Source organism: Populus nigra, chromosome 6, assembly GCF_951802175.1.
Source record: "Populus nigra chromosome 6, ddPopNigr1.1, whole genome shotgun sequence".
Classification (NCBI taxonomy): domain Eukaryota; kingdom Viridiplantae; phylum Streptophyta; class Magnoliopsida; order Malpighiales; family Salicaceae; genus Populus; species Populus nigra.
Genome location: NC_084857.1, coordinates 2,004,522 through 2,023,761, shown reverse-complemented (window position 1 = coordinate 2,023,761; position 19,240 = coordinate 2,004,522). Strand labels below are relative to the sequence as shown.

The 19,240-nt window shown below is 37.5% G+C and overlaps 4 protein-coding genes across 7 annotated transcripts; 1 reads left to right on the top strand and 3 right to left on the bottom strand.

Annotated features, from left to right (window-relative positions):
- Positions 1 to 409: 409 nt before the first annotated feature.
- LOC133697025 (uncharacterized) lies at positions 410 to 4,973 on the bottom strand. Its single transcript, XM_062119342.1, has 4 exons — positions 1,828 to 4,973; positions 1,407 to 1,533; positions 1,166 to 1,267; positions 410 to 780 (listed from the first exon to the last, which is right to left on the bottom strand). Exons 1-4 carry the CDS (start codon positions 4,521 to 4,523, stop codon positions 715 to 717), a joined length of 2,991 nt encoding a protein of 996 aa, XP_061975326.1. The 5' UTR covers positions 4,524 to 4,973; the 3' UTR covers positions 410 to 714.
- Positions 4,974 to 5,351: 378 nt separating this feature from the next.
- On the bottom strand, positions 5,352 to 6,651 carry LOC133695920 (caffeoylshikimate esterase-like). The gene has a single exon (XM_062117898.1). It carries the CDS (start codon positions 6,515 to 6,517, stop codon positions 5,522 to 5,524), a length of 996 nt encoding a protein of 331 aa, XP_061973882.1. The 5' UTR covers positions 6,518 to 6,651; the 3' UTR covers positions 5,352 to 5,521.
- A 3,232-nt stretch (positions 6,652 to 9,883) lies between these two features.
- LOC133697697 (uncharacterized) lies at positions 9,884 to 14,357 on the top strand. 4 transcript variants are annotated; one of them, XM_062120434.1, is made up of 5 exons: positions 9,884 to 10,172; positions 10,824 to 11,781; positions 11,870 to 12,018; positions 12,225 to 12,310; positions 12,558 to 14,357. In XM_062120434.1, exons 1-2 carry the CDS (start codon positions 10,109 to 10,111, stop codon positions 11,723 to 11,725), a joined length of 966 nt encoding a protein of 321 aa, XP_061976418.1. In that variant the 5' UTR covers positions 9,884 to 10,108; the 3' UTR covers positions 11,726 to 11,781; positions 11,870 to 12,018; positions 12,225 to 12,310; positions 12,558 to 14,357. The 4 variants fall into 4 exon arrangements, with proteins under 4 accessions (XP_061976418.1, XP_061976416.1, XP_061976415.1 ...); XM_062120432.1 differs by having other exon boundaries at positions 9,886 to 10,172; positions 10,750 to 11,781; positions 12,228 to 12,310; XM_062120431.1 differs by having other exon boundaries at positions 9,886 to 10,172; positions 10,750 to 11,781.
- A 1,563-nt stretch (positions 14,358 to 15,920) lies between these two features.
- LOC133696994 (probable aquaporin PIP2-5) lies at positions 15,921 to 19,149 on the bottom strand. The gene is made up of 4 exons (XM_062119308.1): positions 18,719 to 19,149; positions 17,812 to 18,107; positions 16,430 to 16,570; positions 15,921 to 16,335 (listed from the first exon to the last, which is right to left on the bottom strand). Exons 1-4 carry the CDS (start codon positions 19,017 to 19,019, stop codon positions 16,216 to 16,218), a joined length of 858 nt encoding a protein of 285 aa, XP_061975292.1. The 5' UTR covers positions 19,020 to 19,149; the 3' UTR covers positions 15,921 to 16,215.
- Positions 19,150 to 19,240: the final 91 nt, after the last annotated feature.

Here is a 19,240-nt window from a genome sequence, read left to right as displayed (position 1 = left end):
TTTGTCTTTTCAAACAAGAGAAGAAGTCTATTGTTTGAGCAGAAACAGCTAAATTCAAACTGAGACATTCCTTAAAAATCATGATTGAGGTTTACTCGGAGTTCATCCGGGTTTTATAACTATACCAAGAACTTCTTTCTCATGTTATTCATTGAAACTTCAAATGCCATCCAAGTCTTCACCTCAATCGCAATGGCGGTGCTCCATCGTAGCAAAGTTCTACATGGCAATCTTTTTAAAATTGAAGAAGTCGAAGGAAGAGGACATGGACTTTGGGCAGTTGAACAACATCAAAGGTCAAAACAAGGAATCCAATGACACATTCTTAAAAGAACCTGGTGCTTTCAAGATAATGATTGTCCATACGAACTCCAAAATAAGTACCTTCACCTTGAGTAGGAGAATCACGTGAAGGAGCAAGGGACTCCTATAAATATCAGAAACTTGAACAGGTTCCTGCGTTCTTATTATCTTGAATGCAAATTGATTTCACAGTTCAATAAATACATCTCCAATACTGTCTTGGGATGTGATTTTGATAGCATGTAATTTGTCAGCATGCCTCCTCATAATGAATTCTGAAATTGCCTATAGTTTCATATCAACATTATCTTATGTTTGAGCATTTTCTGATGATTAATTCACCTCCTAGATAAAACGATTTAATGGGATGCCAAGGCACTAGATTTCTTCACAGACATGGAGATCCTGATGTCACTTGCCAGAAGCACGAGCGGCCCCAATTAATTCTTCCTCGATCATTTTCAAAATATCCGAGACCTGCACAAAATATAGAAGAAACACTTGTACCAATCAAAACAACGATGTGTCAAGGAAATTAGAGAGCATAATTAGAGCGATAGTGAGCAGGGGAAACTTTCAGATGTAAGGGTGTAATGTTTTTGTTTGAAAAAGAATTTTTGCAATACAAGATAGGCATGACAGATCTAAAGGAGTGTTTTTCAAAAGCGATTCTGAAAAGATTTGATTTTTTTTTTTTGTTTTGAAGTAATATATTTTTGATATTTTTAAATCATTTTAATGTGTTAATCTCAAAAATAATTTTTAAAAGATAAAAAATATTATTGGTATATTTTTCTAAGTGAAAAGTAATTTAAAAAACAATCACTACCACACTCCCAAACACCCGTATACTGTGCCTTACCTCAGAAAACTGTTGCAACGCAGGCGAATAGTGATACAGTGTCCTGTATATCTTGTCAAGCAGGCTTAAAAGTACATCCACTTGATCACCTAGCAGATCCACCTATTCAATCATATGGAGAAAGACATATACTCTTAATGAAACCAACGTAACATTTCCAGGAAGAACTTTAATTTTATGCGAACTGCCACAGAATGAAGTCCATTTGGGAAAAAAAGAGAACAAATAATGAGCTCAAAACCTCAGTTTCAGCCCTTCTGAGATTCTCGCATCTCCTTAGAAAAGCCTTTTTATAAAGCAAATCCTCTCTCCTTTGCAAGGAAACAAGTTCAACGAGTGGATTCAGATAATGAATTGCTTCCTCCACCCTGTAAGAAACAGCAAACAACTTTCTTGGCAACGAGTATAACTTATTCACTAGATCATACATACTAAACATTTATGCCATTTTATTTTGGAAAACAAACACAAGAAAGCTAATGAAACAAGCATGACCAGAAGCAATGGCAAGGAATCCGGGTGCATCTCTATCAGCATATAAGATGGTAATCGCAATTTAGATATATTCTCCCTCGGTATATTTCAAGCAGTATCATAGGTGAAGAAGGATAAGAGTTTGTGAAATAACGCATCAAAGAAGAGCTAATGGAAAATTGAGGTACCTTAAAATGTTCAGCACTAATTTCTTTTCCACTATTCGCTTAAAGTCCATTAATACTTGTGAAAATTCCAGGATAGGTGTAAAATCAGAGTTAGATAGGTTTACTTTGACCTCCTCATCAAATCTTTCTGTATCTTCAACAGCAACACCTAAACTTGATCTTAACTCTCTCAGTAGTCCTTTACTCGTAGCTACCTGTTCCAAAGCTTTCTTAACTTCGCTACAAACTGAAATTGAAGTGCTATCTATCTCAGTCAACAATTCTCTCGTGTGCTGAGATTTGTTCAGTTCTTCATGTTTCAGTGCCACTACGTGAAGGGGTGTTTTGTATTCCTTCATTGCAGGACTTGCTTGGCGTTTCGAATTTTCGAATTTAATATGCTCTGGCTGTGAATCTTGTTTTTGAACCAAATGCTCCTCTTTACCAATATCTTGACTTATATGTAACTTGTCAGCAGAGGTGAAATCTTCCAATATTCTGAAGCGATCCTGGGCTGTAGTTTCCCCAGAAATGGTATGAGTTTCTGCCATTGCCTCCACAACAATTAATATGAAAATTTCTTCTCTGATGAGGATTTCATAATCATAGTAATCTATCTCTGCCTTCCATTCCTTAGACATTTCTTTAAGGAAAACCATAAAGACATCCTCCTTCACTGAATATTCTACGTCCTCGAAAAAACTATTACCCTGAGCAACACAATCCACACTATTCCCAGGATATTTCAACTCTTTGAATTTGCTTACTATGCGAGTGCTTGCCATGTCTCTGATGGTCTCTTCAAAGGCAATACGATCAATATCTTCATTAACTATGCTTTCACCGTCACACCGTTCTACAGCCTCATTCCATTCCTTGAAAATTTCTGTGAAGAAGGTTGACAATATTTCCTCCCTTGTTGTTCCCTCTAAAGTATGTTCTTGAAAACAATTCCTTTCAGCTCTGGCATGCCGGCACTCAGTTAACACAGAGTCGAGAGTACAGCAACAATCCTTCAGTGCCTCTCTGGAGACAAGATAAAACATCTCCTCTGTAATCTGATCTTCAATCTTATCACCTTGCATTTTCTCATCACACTCGTTGACAATTTCCTTCAAAATATGTTCATATATACCTTCTCTTACCAGGATCGCAATGTCATAACTACGTAACTCAGCGCAGCATTCATGTATTAAGCCTTCCAAAAGAGTAATGTAAGTGTCTTCTACTATCACATTTTGCAAATTTGTATCTTCTTTCTCCATTTTCAGCCTTCTTATTACATTATGCAGTTTCTCATTTGCATCATGAGAAATTGAGAAGCTATTCAACTTCTCCAAAGCGTCAGTGCCATGATCTTTCATATCAAAATGATACAGCATCTTCGTTGAAGAAGTTTCCTCGTGATCTTCACCTCCATGGTAACCAAAAGACTCATCAAGATTTTCCCTCCAGTCGAGTAAATTTCCCAGTTTTGCAGTAACATCTCGGAATATTTGTCTTGGACTAACAGGGCCCCTTTCTGATCTCCTATAGCATGGACACCCTTTTTCCTTGAGAATTTCTAGTTTCTGTAATTTAAGCTCTTCACGTTTTCTCCTGGTGATTGTTTCATGACTCTTTATCATCTTAGCAACGTAGTGCGCGCTGTCTTCTTCAGAATCCTCTACGTTCAGCTGCTTCATCTGGTCTATTTTTCCAACTCTTACAGTGAAATCGTCAGGGGTATAAGAAATGTCCCCTTCTGATGAAGACTTCCCTTTCATTTTCATAGAAATCCTGCTCTCGCGACCGCTGTGGGAGATGCTAAGAGGCTCTGGTTCGTGTTGCAAGCATGTTATCTCTTTCATCAAATCCGCCAAATGCTTGCCCAAGCCTATGGAAACTTGCTTCTGCCACCTCCTTACTTCTGCTGTGAAATTCTCCTGGATATCCCCCATGAAACCTTTGATCAAGATAACTACTACAGCTTTCTCAATTGTCCACCCTAACTGTTGCTCAGTCGGCTCCAACTCCGACAAGAAAATGGCATTCTGCATCTTTTCAAAAGCAAGACCCATGGTTTCTTTCAAGATGTCCATGTCTGAGCTCATCTGCTCAACCCTCAAACTTTCAAAACCATGATATCTCCTCTTATCAATATTTTCATCTTCAGGGTCAAGTTGTTGTTTGATATTCCACACCTGTTGATCTACTGAATCCTTCAGCTCAGAAAATCCTTCATCTCTATTCCCATCGCCACTTACCAGATTGCCAAGAACCTGCTCCTCAATGCCATCGGTCTTTGTTCTCTCAAGCTCCAGAGTGGCACGTAAAGATTCCAATTCTCTTTCTTTGAGTTCCAATTCATGCCTAAGCTTCATTTCATTTTCTAACCTCTCCGTTAACTCTCTATCCTTTTCTGCGATGGCAAGCTCAGTTTCTCTAAGCCGACCTTCAAGACGGTCTCTAATTTCTGCCAAGTCCCCTAAAGCCTCTTCATCACTGCTTTCAAGACTGCTGTCAGCTTCTTCAAGAACAAACTTCAGACACCCTTCCAACTGCATCACTGCCAACTCGTAAAACTTTGATATCTCATGTAAACGTGCAATAACTCCTTCCTTGGAGTGGACTCTTTCATGTGCCTTGTCCATTCTAGAGTGCAGCATAGACATGATAGTGGAATCTGTTATGGAGGATTTAACCTTACCACCCATCCTACTGAATACCTCATCCATTTTTCGAGTTGCAAGCAATGAACACAGAGAGTTGTCAAACTCTAAAATGAGAGAAAGGAATACCCTCTCTCTGTCTCTCCCACTTTTTTGCCCTCAAAAGTGGATGATCCAACTGAATTTCTGTGATCTTACATGGTCCACATCGATCTATTCCTCCTCCTCCTCCTCTCCACTTGTCACTCAAAGCAGCTTGGTAAGGAATGAAAAATTGGTTTGCTTGGTCCTATTATTTCTTTTGAATTATTTGCAAAATGATTAGCCAACCAACTGCAACAAACCAAAAAGGGCTGATGTTGGTGTATTTCATCCAAATCGTAGTGCCTTGCATGAATGCAAAGAGGAAACATTACAAACCTAAATCAGCTTCCGGTTGCAACCCAATCAAAATCTGAGACAGTACGTACTCATTTTAATTCATCAAAACAATTTTCTTTTAGAACAACTATATTTATAAAATCCATCCTTTAAAAAATATCAAAACAAATCATTTAAAATAAATAAATAAAATATTAAAATGAATCTCACATGTATTGTTTGAGAGTACTTTGACTATGTTATAGATTTATTTTTAGTTATTTTTTACTTAAAAATATATTAAAAATTAATATTTTTTTTATCTTTAACCCATCTAAAATATGAAAGTATACTGATAATAATTAATTTAATATTTTTTCAATTGACCCTATAGTTATAAAGGCAGTCATTTCAACCGAATATCACTTAATTAACAAGATTTAACCGAATCAACTGATTGATATTAAACACAACCCAAATTAGGTTACGAATCTATGAATAACTGGAAACCACAGAAACAAAACAAAATCCAAGTTTCAAAGAAATAATTTCCCATCATAATGTAGTCATTCCTGTGATTAATTTCATCACCCAACTTCGGTAACATCGCAGGCTGATCATAGCCCGCTTCATGTTATGGTTTATGACCAACCACCTGGCTAAAATACCACATTATTAAATTATACTATTAACAAAGAGCAACGTCACGCGTCACCGTCGGTGGCCACACCCCCTCGTTTGGCACGGTTTTCTAGCCACTCAACTATATCCCCAAACACCAAATTGACATTCTCCTCGGACTCGCCAACCAACTGATGCCACATGCCAGGGTAAATCTTCAATGTCCTATCCGTGCTCGCAGCGCGTTCAAACAACTCCTTGGCGCAGGCAGGGTCACACACCATGTCATCACCACCATGCACAACCAACAAAGGCACATCCACCTCCCCAAACCTCCCTTGAAGTTCCTTGCATACTCTGATAAGCTCAAATGCTGTAGCCGCGCGTGGCCTCATTGCCACCCTCTTCGGGCTCGCAAACGCCAACTTCGCCTTCCACTCTTCCTTAAACGACACCTCAGGCAACGATCCACGCGTTGGGACCACTCTCCAAGTGGGCACCACCGCTGCAACTACAAACAGTAAATGCTCCAAAGGCCACGGGGGTTTGAACTTGGCACTAATCCCACACATGGCCCCGTTCAAAATCAACCCATCCCACGCGCCTTTCTCGCGTAGCGTAATGTACAAGGCTATTGCCCCGCCCAGCGATTCCGAGTACAAAAAAGCCGGCAGATCGGGCGCGTGATTCTCACGGAACGTCTTAAAATACTGCATGCAGTCTTCCACAACAGGGTTGATATCTGGGATATGATACATCAAGTTGTCGAGCCCATCAGAGAAGCCATGGCCTTGGTGATCAATAGCACAGACAGAGAACCCCTTTTTAGCAAAGAGAATCGAGGTTAGCTGGATGAACCAGCTGGATTCACCGGTGAAGCCATGGACAACGGCTACGCAGCCAATTGTTTTGTTTGGAGGAAGTGGGGTCCACCATTGAGTGAAGAGCTTGAAGCCCCGGGAGTTGGTTATGTATTCAGAAGAGTGGGTGACTCGGTGTTTGGCGTAGAATTCAGTGGGGGAAAGGGTTCCAAACGGGCTTTGCTCGTTAGCTTCCGCCACTGGGTGCTGCACCACCATTTTTCTGTTGGGTTTGTTAGAAGTGAGGGTGGCGGAAGCGGGGGAAATGTGAAGAGACAAAGAGAAGGGATGGTGGAATGTGTGAATTTGGATTTTGTTGAGAGTTTGGGAGGGTATTTATTTTATTAGCCTTAAAAATATCCAATTTTACCATCAACAATTGTTTATGAAAATAATTTCGATTTCTTGGTCTTCGAGGCTTTTCTGTTAAAATCCCTTAGCAAGTTCTTTGCAAAAAATCGTTTTCTAAAAAAAAAAACTACAATATAGATGGAATCTATCGTCAATTATGGATATAAAGATTTGACTTAGAATTTAAGAGGTTTAAAAGATTAAATTGATATAAAAATATTGATTTGAAAAGAAAAAAATCACGAGAAAAAAAATATCAAGATAAGACAAGCGGAATATAAAATGTTAATGTTTCTCTTCTAATCATTTAGATTGTGATTTAATGATAAAAATTTAAAATTAAAATATTTATTTTTTTTATAATTTCAAGTTCGAGTCTTATAATTGTTATAAATAACCATTAAAAATTTATATAATTATTAATTTTAAAATTTATAAAATTAATCAAAATACATAAAAATTAACCTAGACATTCACATCAAACTAAAAAAAAAATATTTCCCTTTGGTACGTGTTGTTGAGTGAGGATGACAATTTTTTCATTTAAATTCTTTTTTATATATATAAATTCGAGTTAAAATTTATTTTATTAATTTTAGAAGAACTTAAGCTACTGCCTTGGAAAAAAAACTGCAAACCACCTAATCATTCCAGGTTTCCATCTCTTTATCAAATAAGAGTTCTTTCGTTCTGCTATTATCAACTTCAAGCTCATCCAAGCGTCTCTTTGTCTGCTCATCCACAGAGTCTGCTCATCCAAAGAAAACTATCTTAAGAATTGCTTTATTCAATGAAAGGAGAGGAGGCGACGCCTTGTTGATTGCACAGATGTTCGGGGACAGAACTCCCTTTGTTCCTTGCATAAGAGGATAATGCTAATAAATGTTTCCCCGTTGCTAACAGGGATACTCCACCCTTGCAAACAGCATTATCTCAAGATTGATTGAAACATTAAACATACTCCACTCTCTCAAAGGCATGCCATAAGATTTGATCACAAATCACATCATTTTCCTATTGAGAATAGGAGTCAGTAACACTCTAGCAATATACACTAGTAAGAAAACTGTACAATCCCTGTTCCACCTTCTGAAATATTATCTCTAGAGAGCAGATTCAGTGGCTTAATCCCTTCCGAAACAGCATCATTCCTCGTCTTGGTCGACACAAGCTGAAAGAGAAAGGATTCATGTCAAAATAATGAATTTAGAACCCTCAGTTTTCACTTTACCGGATGAAGTAGAATCCAATCATTTCAAGGGAAGTAACGAGAATTGTCCCAAATACAAGCAATGACTTAGGGAGGTTGCTAAAAAATTTAACAGGAAGAAAAAGTTTAAGAAATTAACAGTCCAGAAAAGTTGGGAGGGGTGAGCAATAGTTATTCATTTCTTTATCGCCCATATGAAATATCTACTGGATCATAACTCTCAAAACACATGCTTTCCATGTAGTTCTTCACAGTCACTCCACTATATTTCATTGTTTATCCACAACTTAGACCACAAAAACCACCTTAAAACTAGCAAAATGAATGATCTCAGTAAGGTACCAGGGATTGTCAAACTGAAACAAATCTGGCAGAAATCTATTTAAAGGCCAAGAGGGTGCCAACTACAAAAAGTGATGAGCCAATGAACTCTACAGCATCATTTCCACTTGCAAGAGTTTTCCCCTTATGCTGTTGATTCAAGTCCTTATCCAATCATCTATCATAAAGGGTAAAGAATACTCGTGTCCTTCAAAAATCCATGGTGGTTTTATTAGAAACAAACGTTTAGCTAATTAGAAACACCCCCCTAGCTCATTCATTCCCGTACAAAAACCTCCACTCCTCTGGGCATTGAACTCATCTCCCAGGGTAGTACGAGCCAAATGACTCCTGCTGCTTTGTAGATCAGCTCACAAAGTACACTACTCCAAAAAAAGAGTAGCCACAAGTGATTGATCTTCTCATCTTCATACATACCCGATAATAATGCCACAGTACTCAGTTAATTCTTGAGGAATCTTCACCCAAAAATAGAGTGGCCACAGATGATTGATCTTCCTGGCTTCATACAGCAGCCAAGAAACAACACAGTTCTCAATAATTCTTGGGAAATCTTCATTTTTTATTTCTCTAAGCTTCCTGAAAAGATTTCCTAATGAAAAATCTGTCACTCAACATCTCATAACTCGACCATATTGTCAAAGCCCTGAACTATTCTAAATCCCATCCAGTCAAACAGTCAGGTCGAAGTGGGTTATGCCAATCATTTCAAGATTCAAAAGAAAACCCCATATACTAACAGGCCATCACAATCAATTCAAATGCTCATACAATACAAACCCTCGAACCATCTCTGGCTTTGTGCGTTCATAATCTTATTCTTACAGCTAGGAAAACAGTTAAACAACCATGCAAGAGTCTAGCATTAAATCTTAACACACTAACTCACTTCAAAGAACTCAATAAGTGGCTCTACACCGCAGAGTAATAAAATTATTCGTATCATCGTCTTCAATATCAAATAGAGTATATCAAAGAAGCACTCATATCCTAAGACTTAAGTTCCAACAGAATTCACAGAAGCAACAAATTGATTATCATATCAAAACCACATAACCAAAACCCCACAAATCGAAATCACAGATCACAAACACCAATCCAAACACAAGCCCCAAAAAACAAAAACAAAAAAAAAATACTAAAAAGGGAAAAAGATCAAGTCTTTACCTCCACAACAGAAACAACAGTAGCAACAAGTTACGAGCATGAGAATCTCTCTGCAAATCAAAACAACTTTAGAAGTTTTTACTGGTTGTTGTTGGTTAGTACTGTTATCATCACCATCATCCAAGAGTCTTTGCTGGTTGCTGTCGCTAGTTTCTTGAGACTTCTGCTTCTTTTCAATGTTCATTCTATGAAGATTCCATTCAAGTTTTTTCATGTAAGCAATCTTGAAGGAGTCCCTTATTCTCATCGTTGGCCATAAATGCATCTTTCTTTGATATTCTTTGAAAGACCCCAACAAAGTAGAAGAAACTGCTCAGGCTTGTTTCTTTCTTTCTTTGATTGGGTTCTATAAAGAAAGGTTTTTTTTTTGTTTGACTCACAGCACTGCCACATTGACATTTTCTTTAGCTGATTAGTTTTCTCAAGGTTTGATTCCTTTTTACTGTTTACCCTTTATTTTCGGGTCTTTTACCTTGGATCGTTTGCGTTTTTCTTTCGTTTTTTATCCACTGGGCGTGGAAACCTGTAATTTGGTAACAAAGTGGGCCACTCTGAGTTAGAGGATGGAGAAAATCTAGTTCAGATTTGAGGTTAGTTAAACCCATACACAAACACAGAAAAGCCTGTCTGCCTCCGAAACCTCAACTCTAAAACCCTCTTTGCCCCTTCTCTCTCTCTCCATTCTAAGAGATTAAACAAACCAGACTACATCTTCTGTTACAGACACCCAGAAACTGCTTATGCTCCTCAACAAAGCCCATTTGGTGTCTCTATGCTGCCGAGTCCTCTTCGCAAACTTGCCCGGTCAGTCTCAGCTTATTTACATACATATTGTGCGTTTTGATGATTTCACATATTTGGGTTTGGCTACAAGTTGGTGATTTAATTGTGTAACTGACATATTTGTTGGGTGAGTTGCGGCTTTTAATGGTGTAGTGCGTAAGTTTATTTTTCCTATTTCTTAATGATTATACAGAAATCTAAAGTTGCCAAACTGTTTCAGTTTAATTTGAACAAATTTGTGAGCATGAAAGGGCAAGAAGAGTTTTGGGTTAGTTCACCAGTTACCTCGGTTCATATATTTTTGAGACAAATACCAAAGTGATTCACTTTTTTCCAATGAAGGCTTCTATGCCTTTATATCTTGGAGGAAATCTTGCACCTGTGCCATTTATGTGGAAGCAGTTTTAGATAATTTGGACAGGGTCTGATCCTGAAGTTTGATAATTGCATAGTATTTTGTTGAGTAGCATGATTTGATAAAACTAATTTCTTATGTTTACATGGAGGTCTAATTAGAGATGTTTTATCGTGTAATTTTGATTGCCTAGTAATCTCACCCCCTTCTTTGGTCTTACTGTCATTTGTTTTTGTTTGGCAGTGAAGAATTTGTATCTTGTTTCCTCATCAATTTCCGACTTTCATATTACAACAGCAAATATAATTGTGATATAGGTCCTTTTAAAGTTGATATTAGCAACAGAAGAAACTACTCAAGCCAGGTTTTATTGGATCCATTAGGTGAAGAGCAACCTGTAAATTCTCAAATCTACAATCATTCCTGTACAAGAGATTCAAGTAGTCCTTATACATCGATTCTTCAATCCAGCAGTCTTCAGCACAGGTTCAAAAAATGGCAAGATCAAAGAAAGCATAAACTGACGGCAAGCACTTTCAGTGGGGCTATTGGTTTTTGGCGTGGTAGGCGAGTCCAGCTCTGGTTAGAGAAACTTGGTGCAAAAGAACCATTTTCTGGTAACATGGCTACCTGTTGGAGCAATGCCAAAGAAGAGGAAGCACTTGAAAGATATAAGTTGATAACAGGAAATACAATTTTGTTTCCCAGATTTCAGGTCTATGGTAAGAACAACTTAAAAGATGATTGGCTTGCAGCTTCACCTGATGGGTTAATTGACAAGTATTATGGGTTGAATTCCAGAGGAGTGTTAGAAATAAAGTGTCCATTTTTTAATGGAGATATGAAAAGGGCTTCACCTTGGAAGCGGGTCCCCCTTTATTGTATTCCACAAGCTCAAGGTTTAATGGAAATACTGGACAAGGATTGGATGGATTTCTATGTTTGGACTCCTAATGGAAGCAGTCTATTCAGGTTATACCGAGATGAGGCATACTGGGATGCTTTGAAAATAGCACTTTCTGATTTCTGGTTTAACCATGTCCTACCAGCGAAGGAGTTGTGCAGTAAAAATGTGATAACAGATCCCCTGAAGGAATTAGGATCATTGAAGCCTGCGCCTAGGCATGAATTGTATAGATATATAGTTTATGAAAGCAAACATGCTGTTGATAACTCTCACTTACTGATGCGTGAAATTAATGGGCACCTTCAAAATTGATGCAATAGGACTTGATGAGCCGAGGCATTTCGCTACAGTTTGACTAGTGAACTTGTGTAAGTGTCTTTTCCCTTTATTTTTTACTTGCAGTTATGAGAAAAGTCAAATGTATCTGATATTAAACAAATAATGACTGGCTTGCAGGTGTATTGCATCTTCTCCACTCCAGAATCTTCTTCTTCTTCTTTTTCCCTATTAAATAGAAGAACTACGAAATTTGGCCAGAAAGCTAGGAACAAGGTTAAGTAGCTTGAGTGGAGCCAGATTAGAGAAACTTGGGTTGTTAACAGCAGGTAGAAAACTCAACCTGATTCCTATCCTTCTTCTCATGCTAACTGGTGCAATGTTTTGAATATTTTCGGTCCCAACATGATCATTTTGTTGTCATAATATCATATAAACAACTGAGTTAATGGTTTTACATGGTTAAACCATGTGGATATGCCATGTCTAAATAAGTGGTATGCTTGTATATTAATGCTCTTTTTCCCCTTAACAGCAGCTTGTCAACTGTGGCATGAAGATTTGGTGGCGTGTCTTCTCTGGACAGACACTCAAACAGAGGCACACATTGAGAGATGGGAGGTCAGTTGTGCATGTTTAATCATCAAGTTTTTTATGCGTTATCATTATCCCCAAAAAAATAAACTACAGTTCGATGTGATGCCTGCTGCCTTAGCTAATATGCATTTCAATGTGGATAGGCATAATATCAACCATCGCATTAACTGATTTTGCATATGAATACTCCTTGCGTATCACTTTTTTATCTCACATTTTAATATCTTCTAACTTCTTACTCTGCTTTCCTTTTCTTTTCGAATGTTACCAGATGGCTACGTTTATACTGCTAAGGAAGTTTTATACCATGGCTGGAAGGTTGCTAAACTTTTCTTGATGATCAAATGGCTCAGAGAATCATCAGTGCTGAAGGCACCCTTTGTTTCGCCAACAGATAAGTCATCCTTGATGATTTCTATTCCTTCCCTGCTCAACCGCCTCTCATTGCCATTTGAAAGCTTCAATAGATTTGTTGAATGCTCCTGTTCGGATGTCATTTCATAATCCTCATGAAAGCCTGATATATATGTGTGATATCTTAGTGCATTAATGGAAGTGTACTTGTATCAGTGTCAGTTTCTTGCTACCTTGAAACCACATGATTTACTAAAATAACAGACAAAACCATTGGATTATGAAGGGATTTAATATGCATTTGCTTAAACGTAACCAATCAAACAATGAGGCTTAGATAATCTGATGCAAGTGTCCTCCTTGATCTCTACCAAAATGAATTTATGCAAGACAGAGAGTCTCCATTTCTTGTGTCATAAATTGCTGCATCTAGTATGACATAGGGTAGCCATTTGGTTAGAAATTTGATACATGACACTGATAGGATAAAATGGGATCATGATTTTTGGTGTTAGGGCTTCAAAATACATAGTTGTAACCCCCCCCCCCCCCCCCCCCCATCTGATTGATAAATCCTTACTAGGTTTTAGATTTATCAGATAAGCAATTGAATAGGAAAACCTGACTAATCCAATCAGATTTTACATCCAGCTGACTTAATTAAAACAACTAGTCACCATACATTACATTACAATAGACTATGATGTGCTTGCAAATATCACAACAACGAAATACGAGATATAAATGAAGAGAAGACGAGCATGCAGAGAAATTGTGAAGACTGAGATCAAGAAAAAAAGTAATATTTGCCCCAAATTTACAACAAGACTAGACCCAAAAACAAGACCTGCAGGTTAGCTTTGCTTCAGCGGCAGCCTCTGTATATGTTTATCTGACAGTCTGACACAAATTTTGGCGGAAGACATGGAAGCTCCATAGACTGATCAGATCAACAAGGGGGTTGAAAAATCCTGGACCATGGGACCATATCCCAGTGCTGGGAACACATGGGGGTCCTGAAAATGCAAAATGTGGAGTGGTAATACACGAGGGGTGGAGAGATCATGAAACCAAGAACAGAGGAAGAAGAAGAGGGTGGTGATAGGTGCCATGGCTTTGAGCTTGCTACACAGGAAGCTTGGTAGTGGAGCTTGCTGGTCTTTTTATAATCTTGATTCGTTGCTTTGTTTTTGGATTTCAAACAGGCATAAAGGAAGTCGTAACGGCCATTGAGTCTGATAATCCAAAAGTATATGCATGAAAAAGAAATGACAAGTGTGCATCAATTGCCTTGTCTCGTGTTGGGAGAAATCATGATCTTCTATGCATGTCAAGGCTTTTCCAAAGTATTGCAGCCAAAGAAAGGGTGGGACAGTGGGTGATTTGGACCCAAGTGACATTATGTCACGAAAAGAAAGAGAAACAGGCATGCAATAAAGAAGCAAGCACTTGCTTTCACTCTGTTGTCAAATAGCTCAAGAAAATTTGACTTGGAAGCAACTCCTTTTATGAAGCCTAGATTCATCATGCATGTTATACAATTGTCTAAGAAGTTGAGCTTTATTGCTTTGAAATGGCCATCTTAGAAAGGATTCATGTGTGGCAAGGAGCACTAACTCAACCATAATCAAACTGGGGGAGTTTAGAGACTTTTCAATTAACCATATCTTGTTCCATTTTTATTTGAGTATTAATGAACAGTCAAAAAGGTTGGTCATGGAGCTGTCAAAACTTGCTAAAGCACTAGGAGCATTTTTGTTTGACGAACTTTTAACCATGTCCTGATCATCCATAATTAAAGATAATGCCCTTCATTGATTGGTGCCGTTGCCGATCATCAGGCAGGGCATTGACAATAATACGACATGGTCATAGACCAAAACTGATCACCGTCCTATGATAAATACATTTAGAACATTGCCCATGCATCAAACATTTAGTTGAGTTATTCAAAACCATCCCCCCACAAGAGCCGGATATGTTCATTTACAGACCGACTTGAGCAGGCTTTAAGCTTGTGTAAGCGTAGCTTCTTCTAGTAAAATAAGGTTTAAGTTCGTTTTCTTTATCTATAATAATGTAATGGGGAATGGCTATCTTTATTGTATAGCTCAACACCTATTGTGTCCGACTTCCCAGTGAACCGGAAAAAATCGATCTACACGCCTGGATATTTCTGATAAAAAGAAAGTAATGTTGCTGTGAGCCTTGAGGTTCAAATTCCCCTGGATCCAATAGCAACATGTAGGAGAAAATTTGAAGTAAACTGAGCCTATAGTTATAATGTGATAATCAAACAGTTATTTTTTATAATATTTTTTATTTGAAAATACATTAAAATGATATTATTTTTTAAAAAATTTACTTTTGATTTCCATACATAAAAATAATTTAAAAATATTTAGAAACACATTTTAAAATAAAAAAAAATCAAATTTTCTCAAATGCCTTAAAAACAAACAATATGTTCCTTTGAAGAACCAGCATGTGAGTAAATGGGTTTAAGTCTAATTTATCCTAGAGAAAGGCAAATATTAATCTAACAGAATTTGGGCCTCGGTTTTGAACCCCGTAAACCCATGATTTCAAGCCTTCCCTGTTTTAAGAGGATCGCAACTTTTTTTCTGTTTTCCTTTTTTCTTTTCTTCAGCTAACAGAATCAGAGTATCTATTATTTTTTATTTTAAAATAATATTTTTTTATATTTATTATTTTAAAATTTTAAAATATATTAAAATAATATTTTTTTATTTTTTAAAAATACACAATTTACAATTTACAGGAGAGGTTCGAAAAGTATGATCCTTTCAGTCATCAACTGCAACGTATATTAAATGAGAAGGTCTCCTTTTGTAGCTCATCTAGTATTGAATCACTGTGTATAAACATTGTTTAATTTATCTGTTTTGAATAAAATCAGAACCTTTACTGTGAAATCTACTTAAGAACGTAACTAGTGATCACAGATGACTGCAAAGATACACAGTTGTACGGTGGCAGTCACATGCTTAGAAGAACCCCTTCTTCCATGCTCTGTGAAGCAATGTTCGCAAATGAATCGGGAGATTTGTGCCAACCTTGCTATTTATTTATTGCAGACAAGATATGGAGTGGTTATCGTCTAATCTTTCATTTAATCTTTTAGCTAGTCAGGTTTGGACCCAATTGGGAGCTTCTGATTAAGTAATTATATATATATATATATATATATATATATTTGCAATGGCAAAGAGTAGTGGTGCATGCAGCTAAAAGTGATGTGATAATAACAAGCAAAGGAGAAAGAGAAGGTAGACTAGGCTTTACTTAGAAGGAAGCACAATAGGTGCAAAAGAAAGAGAACATAACATTGAAGTGAATTCTAAGGCAAGCGCCTGAAAATGACAAAAGGGATAATAAAAGCCTCCCCTTTTCAAAGAGACTTTATCTACAAATTCCATGATTCCCAGACCCTCTCATTTTCCACACACCCACAAAAGAAAACCGAAAGGGATAAATAAAGGGAAACCACCATGCACGCACTAGCTGGAGCAGCAAGCACTTCTTCATTATTCAAGTTGAAAAGGGCCCGAGATTTAAAACCGTTGGGCGCTCCTGAATGATCCAAGAGCCTTGACAGCTCCTGCTCTCAAGATGAATTGGTGGTAGAAAGCTGCAATGGCTGCACCAGCGAAGGGTCCAACCCAGAAGATCCACTGCAAGAAAAAATTAACAAGATAATCAAGTGCCCTTTACAAAGTAAATAAACTTCGTTAATTAAATAATTTTTTTAATTAGTGGGATGCTTACATGGTCATCCCAGGCCTTGTCTTGGTTGTAGATAACAGCGGCTCCCAGACTCCTAGCAGGGTTGATGCCAGTTCCAGTGATGGGGATGGTGGCCAAGTGAACCATGAACACAGCAAATCCAATTGGAAGAGGAGCCAAAACCTTTAATTAAGAATTGATAAAGCATAAATCTGATTAATGATTGTGAATCATAGACATCATACAAACCTCCTCAAAGAAAAATTAAAAGAAAAAGGTGCAGACTTCAATGAATAAATAAATGGCACCATACATTAACATGTGAAGCATACAAATCTTTTTGGAAGTATTAAAAAAGATCATTTTATCTCAAACTTAAAAACAGCAAAATTAGTACATTAAGATCTTGGATCACATAAAATGTAACAGGTTGTCAGCCAAATCCCGAATAGGGCTAAAAGGGAACATGACGTCAAGCAAATAAACAAAAGTCTTTTCCTTTAGCTGTATACAATAATGCAAAAAAGGGATTGTTCACGTAAGACTATGAGTCATAGGTATTAAGGAAGTGATTTCTTTTTGAAATATTTTTTTCTTTTAAGAAATGTATTAAAATATAATTAAAAATATAAAAAAATAATTAATTAAACATAAAAATATTTTAATTTATTTTTTAATGCTCTAAAAAACAAAATTGTGTGAAATAAAGGAGGACCAGGACCCTAGTTGTTGAAATAAAGTTGGATAGAAACTGTTCCTAGTCAGGGAAAAGACACATCAGACATTGAAAAAAGTGAAATCTACTTCAAGACAAGAGCAGAAAAAGAAGACAGGAAATGGTGAATCGTACACTGTGTGAAATAACTTTGATGGCACCCCACAAGTGCAAGAATCAATAATACTAGTCAAGTTGTTGCGCATGCAATAACTTCTCAATTGGGTTTAGAAATTAAGAGATGCAATAATGGTGTCCCAATACCACAGCCTTCTTGCTAAAGTCAAGAGACTCGCTTGTGAGCCTGATTTGGTCAGCCAATGGAAATGATTTAATCCCACCATCTTTAAAATAGCTAAACATTTCATCTGCCATGGAAGTTAAACTACGTTCTTTCTTCATGTCTAAGGGATTGTGAACATGTCCTAAAACATTTGGAACTACTTACTACTAAGCAAAAGAAGTTGGAATCGCACATCAACAATCCAAACCAAAAGGTTCGATAAATGAGTATAGGTGGGCTAAACCTAAGCTACTATAAGCATAGACTAGGTTCTTAACCACTTATTTTATGGACGGTGACCATACCAGTTCAGTAAAATATGGTCATCAATTATAGCCCTTACGTTGTCTATGCCATGGCAACCCGTCAAGAAAACTAAACGGTAAGAAACAAAACAAAAGGACATGAGAGTGATAAGGCACATACAGGCACATGGGAGTCCCTAGCACTCCTCTTTGGATCTGTAGCAGAGAAAACAGTGTAGACCAGGACAAAAGTGCCAATGATCTCAGCACCCAATCCAGTGCCGGTGCTGAACCCATCGGCCAAAGTGTTGGCTCCACCACCATACTTCTTGTAGTAAGACTTTTGGAAGGCCTTAACAAGCCCAACGCCACATATGGCTCCTAAGCATTGAGCCACCATGTACATCACAGCCCGGATCAAAGAGACCTTCCTGGCTATGAAAAGCCCAAATGTCACTGCTGGGTTAATGTGACCCCCTGCACAACAAAGAGAGTTTTTGTTACTCTTGGCTAACGTACGCTGGTTTCACCAAACTTTAACAAGGAAAGGTTAAAAAAATCAAGACATGAAGAACCCTCATTTTATGACGTTTATAGGTAATTTGGTTGTAATATTACCAAATAAATCACATTTAAATATTGTAATTAAAATAAAAAAGATCGCATGAAAATCACCACAACTTGCTATTTGGTATAAACAGGAAAGCTAGTAAAGCCCCCCACTGCTAGAATAATTATTTTTATCAAAGCTCTAGCCAAAAAATTCTTTTTTGGGACGCCCATTATATCAAATCCTTCTGAAAGGAAATATCCCTTGTAATATATAGCCAGTTTAGGTGAAATTTTCATGTCAAAAGTTTTTGTTTTAATGAATAAAATGTAGAGTTAAAAACGGGAAGTCCAATCCTAAGCTTGTTTGCTGATATTATCTGGTAAAAAGTATTTATGTTAACATTCAGATGCACACTCCTCTACAGAAACTATAAAAAACGAAGATCGTCTAGCTAGAAAATAAGCTGAAGTAAGCTGAGAAAGAAATCAAAAGTCAGACTTTATGGGGGAGGAGACACCAAAAGGGAAAAACCCACCTGAAATACCAGCAGTGCAGTATACAAGAACAAAGATCATGCCACCAAAGGCCCAGGCAATACCAAGAATACCAACCCCACCACAAGAATCAGCACTTCCATCAATCTGGCTTTTGTAACCAATAACAGTCAAAACAGTGATATAAAGAAAGAGCAGTGTTGCTATAAACTCAGCAATCAAGGCCCTGTAAAATGACCACTTAGTTAACTCTTTAGCATCAAACAATGGTGCCGGTGGTGGGTCATGGTAGTCCTTTGCAGAGAATGATCCTGCCTCTGCTACTTCCATGTCCTTTGCCATACCAAAAAACCTAAACTTGCTGTATTAAACTTCTCGGAGAGAAAGGAAGATAGGTTCTTCTTAGAAAGATAGGGAGAGAGAGGTTTTGGTCTTCTGGTTTTAAGAGTTGAGCGAAGGCTTGAGGGAGAGAGTAGGGGTATATATGGTGATGAGAGTGGGGAGAGAGCTAGCTGCCTGATTTCTGTTTTCTTTTTTCTTTTTTTTTCCTTTTCTGTCTTTTT

Excerpts from the sequence above, each read along its gene's own strand:
- LOC133697025 (XM_062119342.1), bottom strand. The coding sequence starts at position 4,523 with ATGGATGAGGTATTCAGTAGGATGGGTGGTAAGGTTAAATCCTCCATA. Across the intron at positions 1,268-1,406 it reads TCAGAAGGGCTGAAACTGAG|GTGGATCTGCTAGGTGATCA; the intron begins GTTTTGAGCTCA and ends ATGATTGAATAG. Across the intron at positions 781-1,165 it reads CGTTGCAACAGTTTTCTGAG|GTCTCGGATATTTTGAAAAT; the intron begins GTAAGGCACAGT and ends TATTTTGTGCAG.
- LOC133695920 (XM_062117898.1), bottom strand. The coding sequence starts at position 6,517 with ATGGTGGTGCAGCACCCAGTGGCGGAAGCTAACGAGCAAAGCCCGTTT.
- LOC133697697 (XM_062120432.1), top strand. The coding sequence starts at position 10,141 with ATGCTGCCGAGTCCTCTTCGCAAACTTGCCCG. Across the intron at positions 10,173-10,749 it reads CCTCTTCGCAAACTTGCCCG|TGAAGAATTTGTATCTTGTT; the intron begins GTCAGTCTCAGC and ends TTTGTTTGGCAG.
- LOC133696994 (XM_062119308.1), bottom strand. The coding sequence starts at position 19,019 with ATGGCAAAGGACATGGAAGTAGCAGAGGCAGGATCATTCTCTGCAAAG. Across the intron at positions 18,108-18,718 it reads CTGCACTGCTGGTATTTCAG|GGGGTCACATTAACCCAGCA; the intron begins GTGGGTTTTTCC and ends TTTGTTGTGCAG. Across the intron at positions 16,571-17,811 it reads CTAGGGACTCCCATGTGCCT|GTTTTGGCTCCTCTTCCAAT; the intron begins GTATGTGCCTTA and ends TCTTAATTAAAG.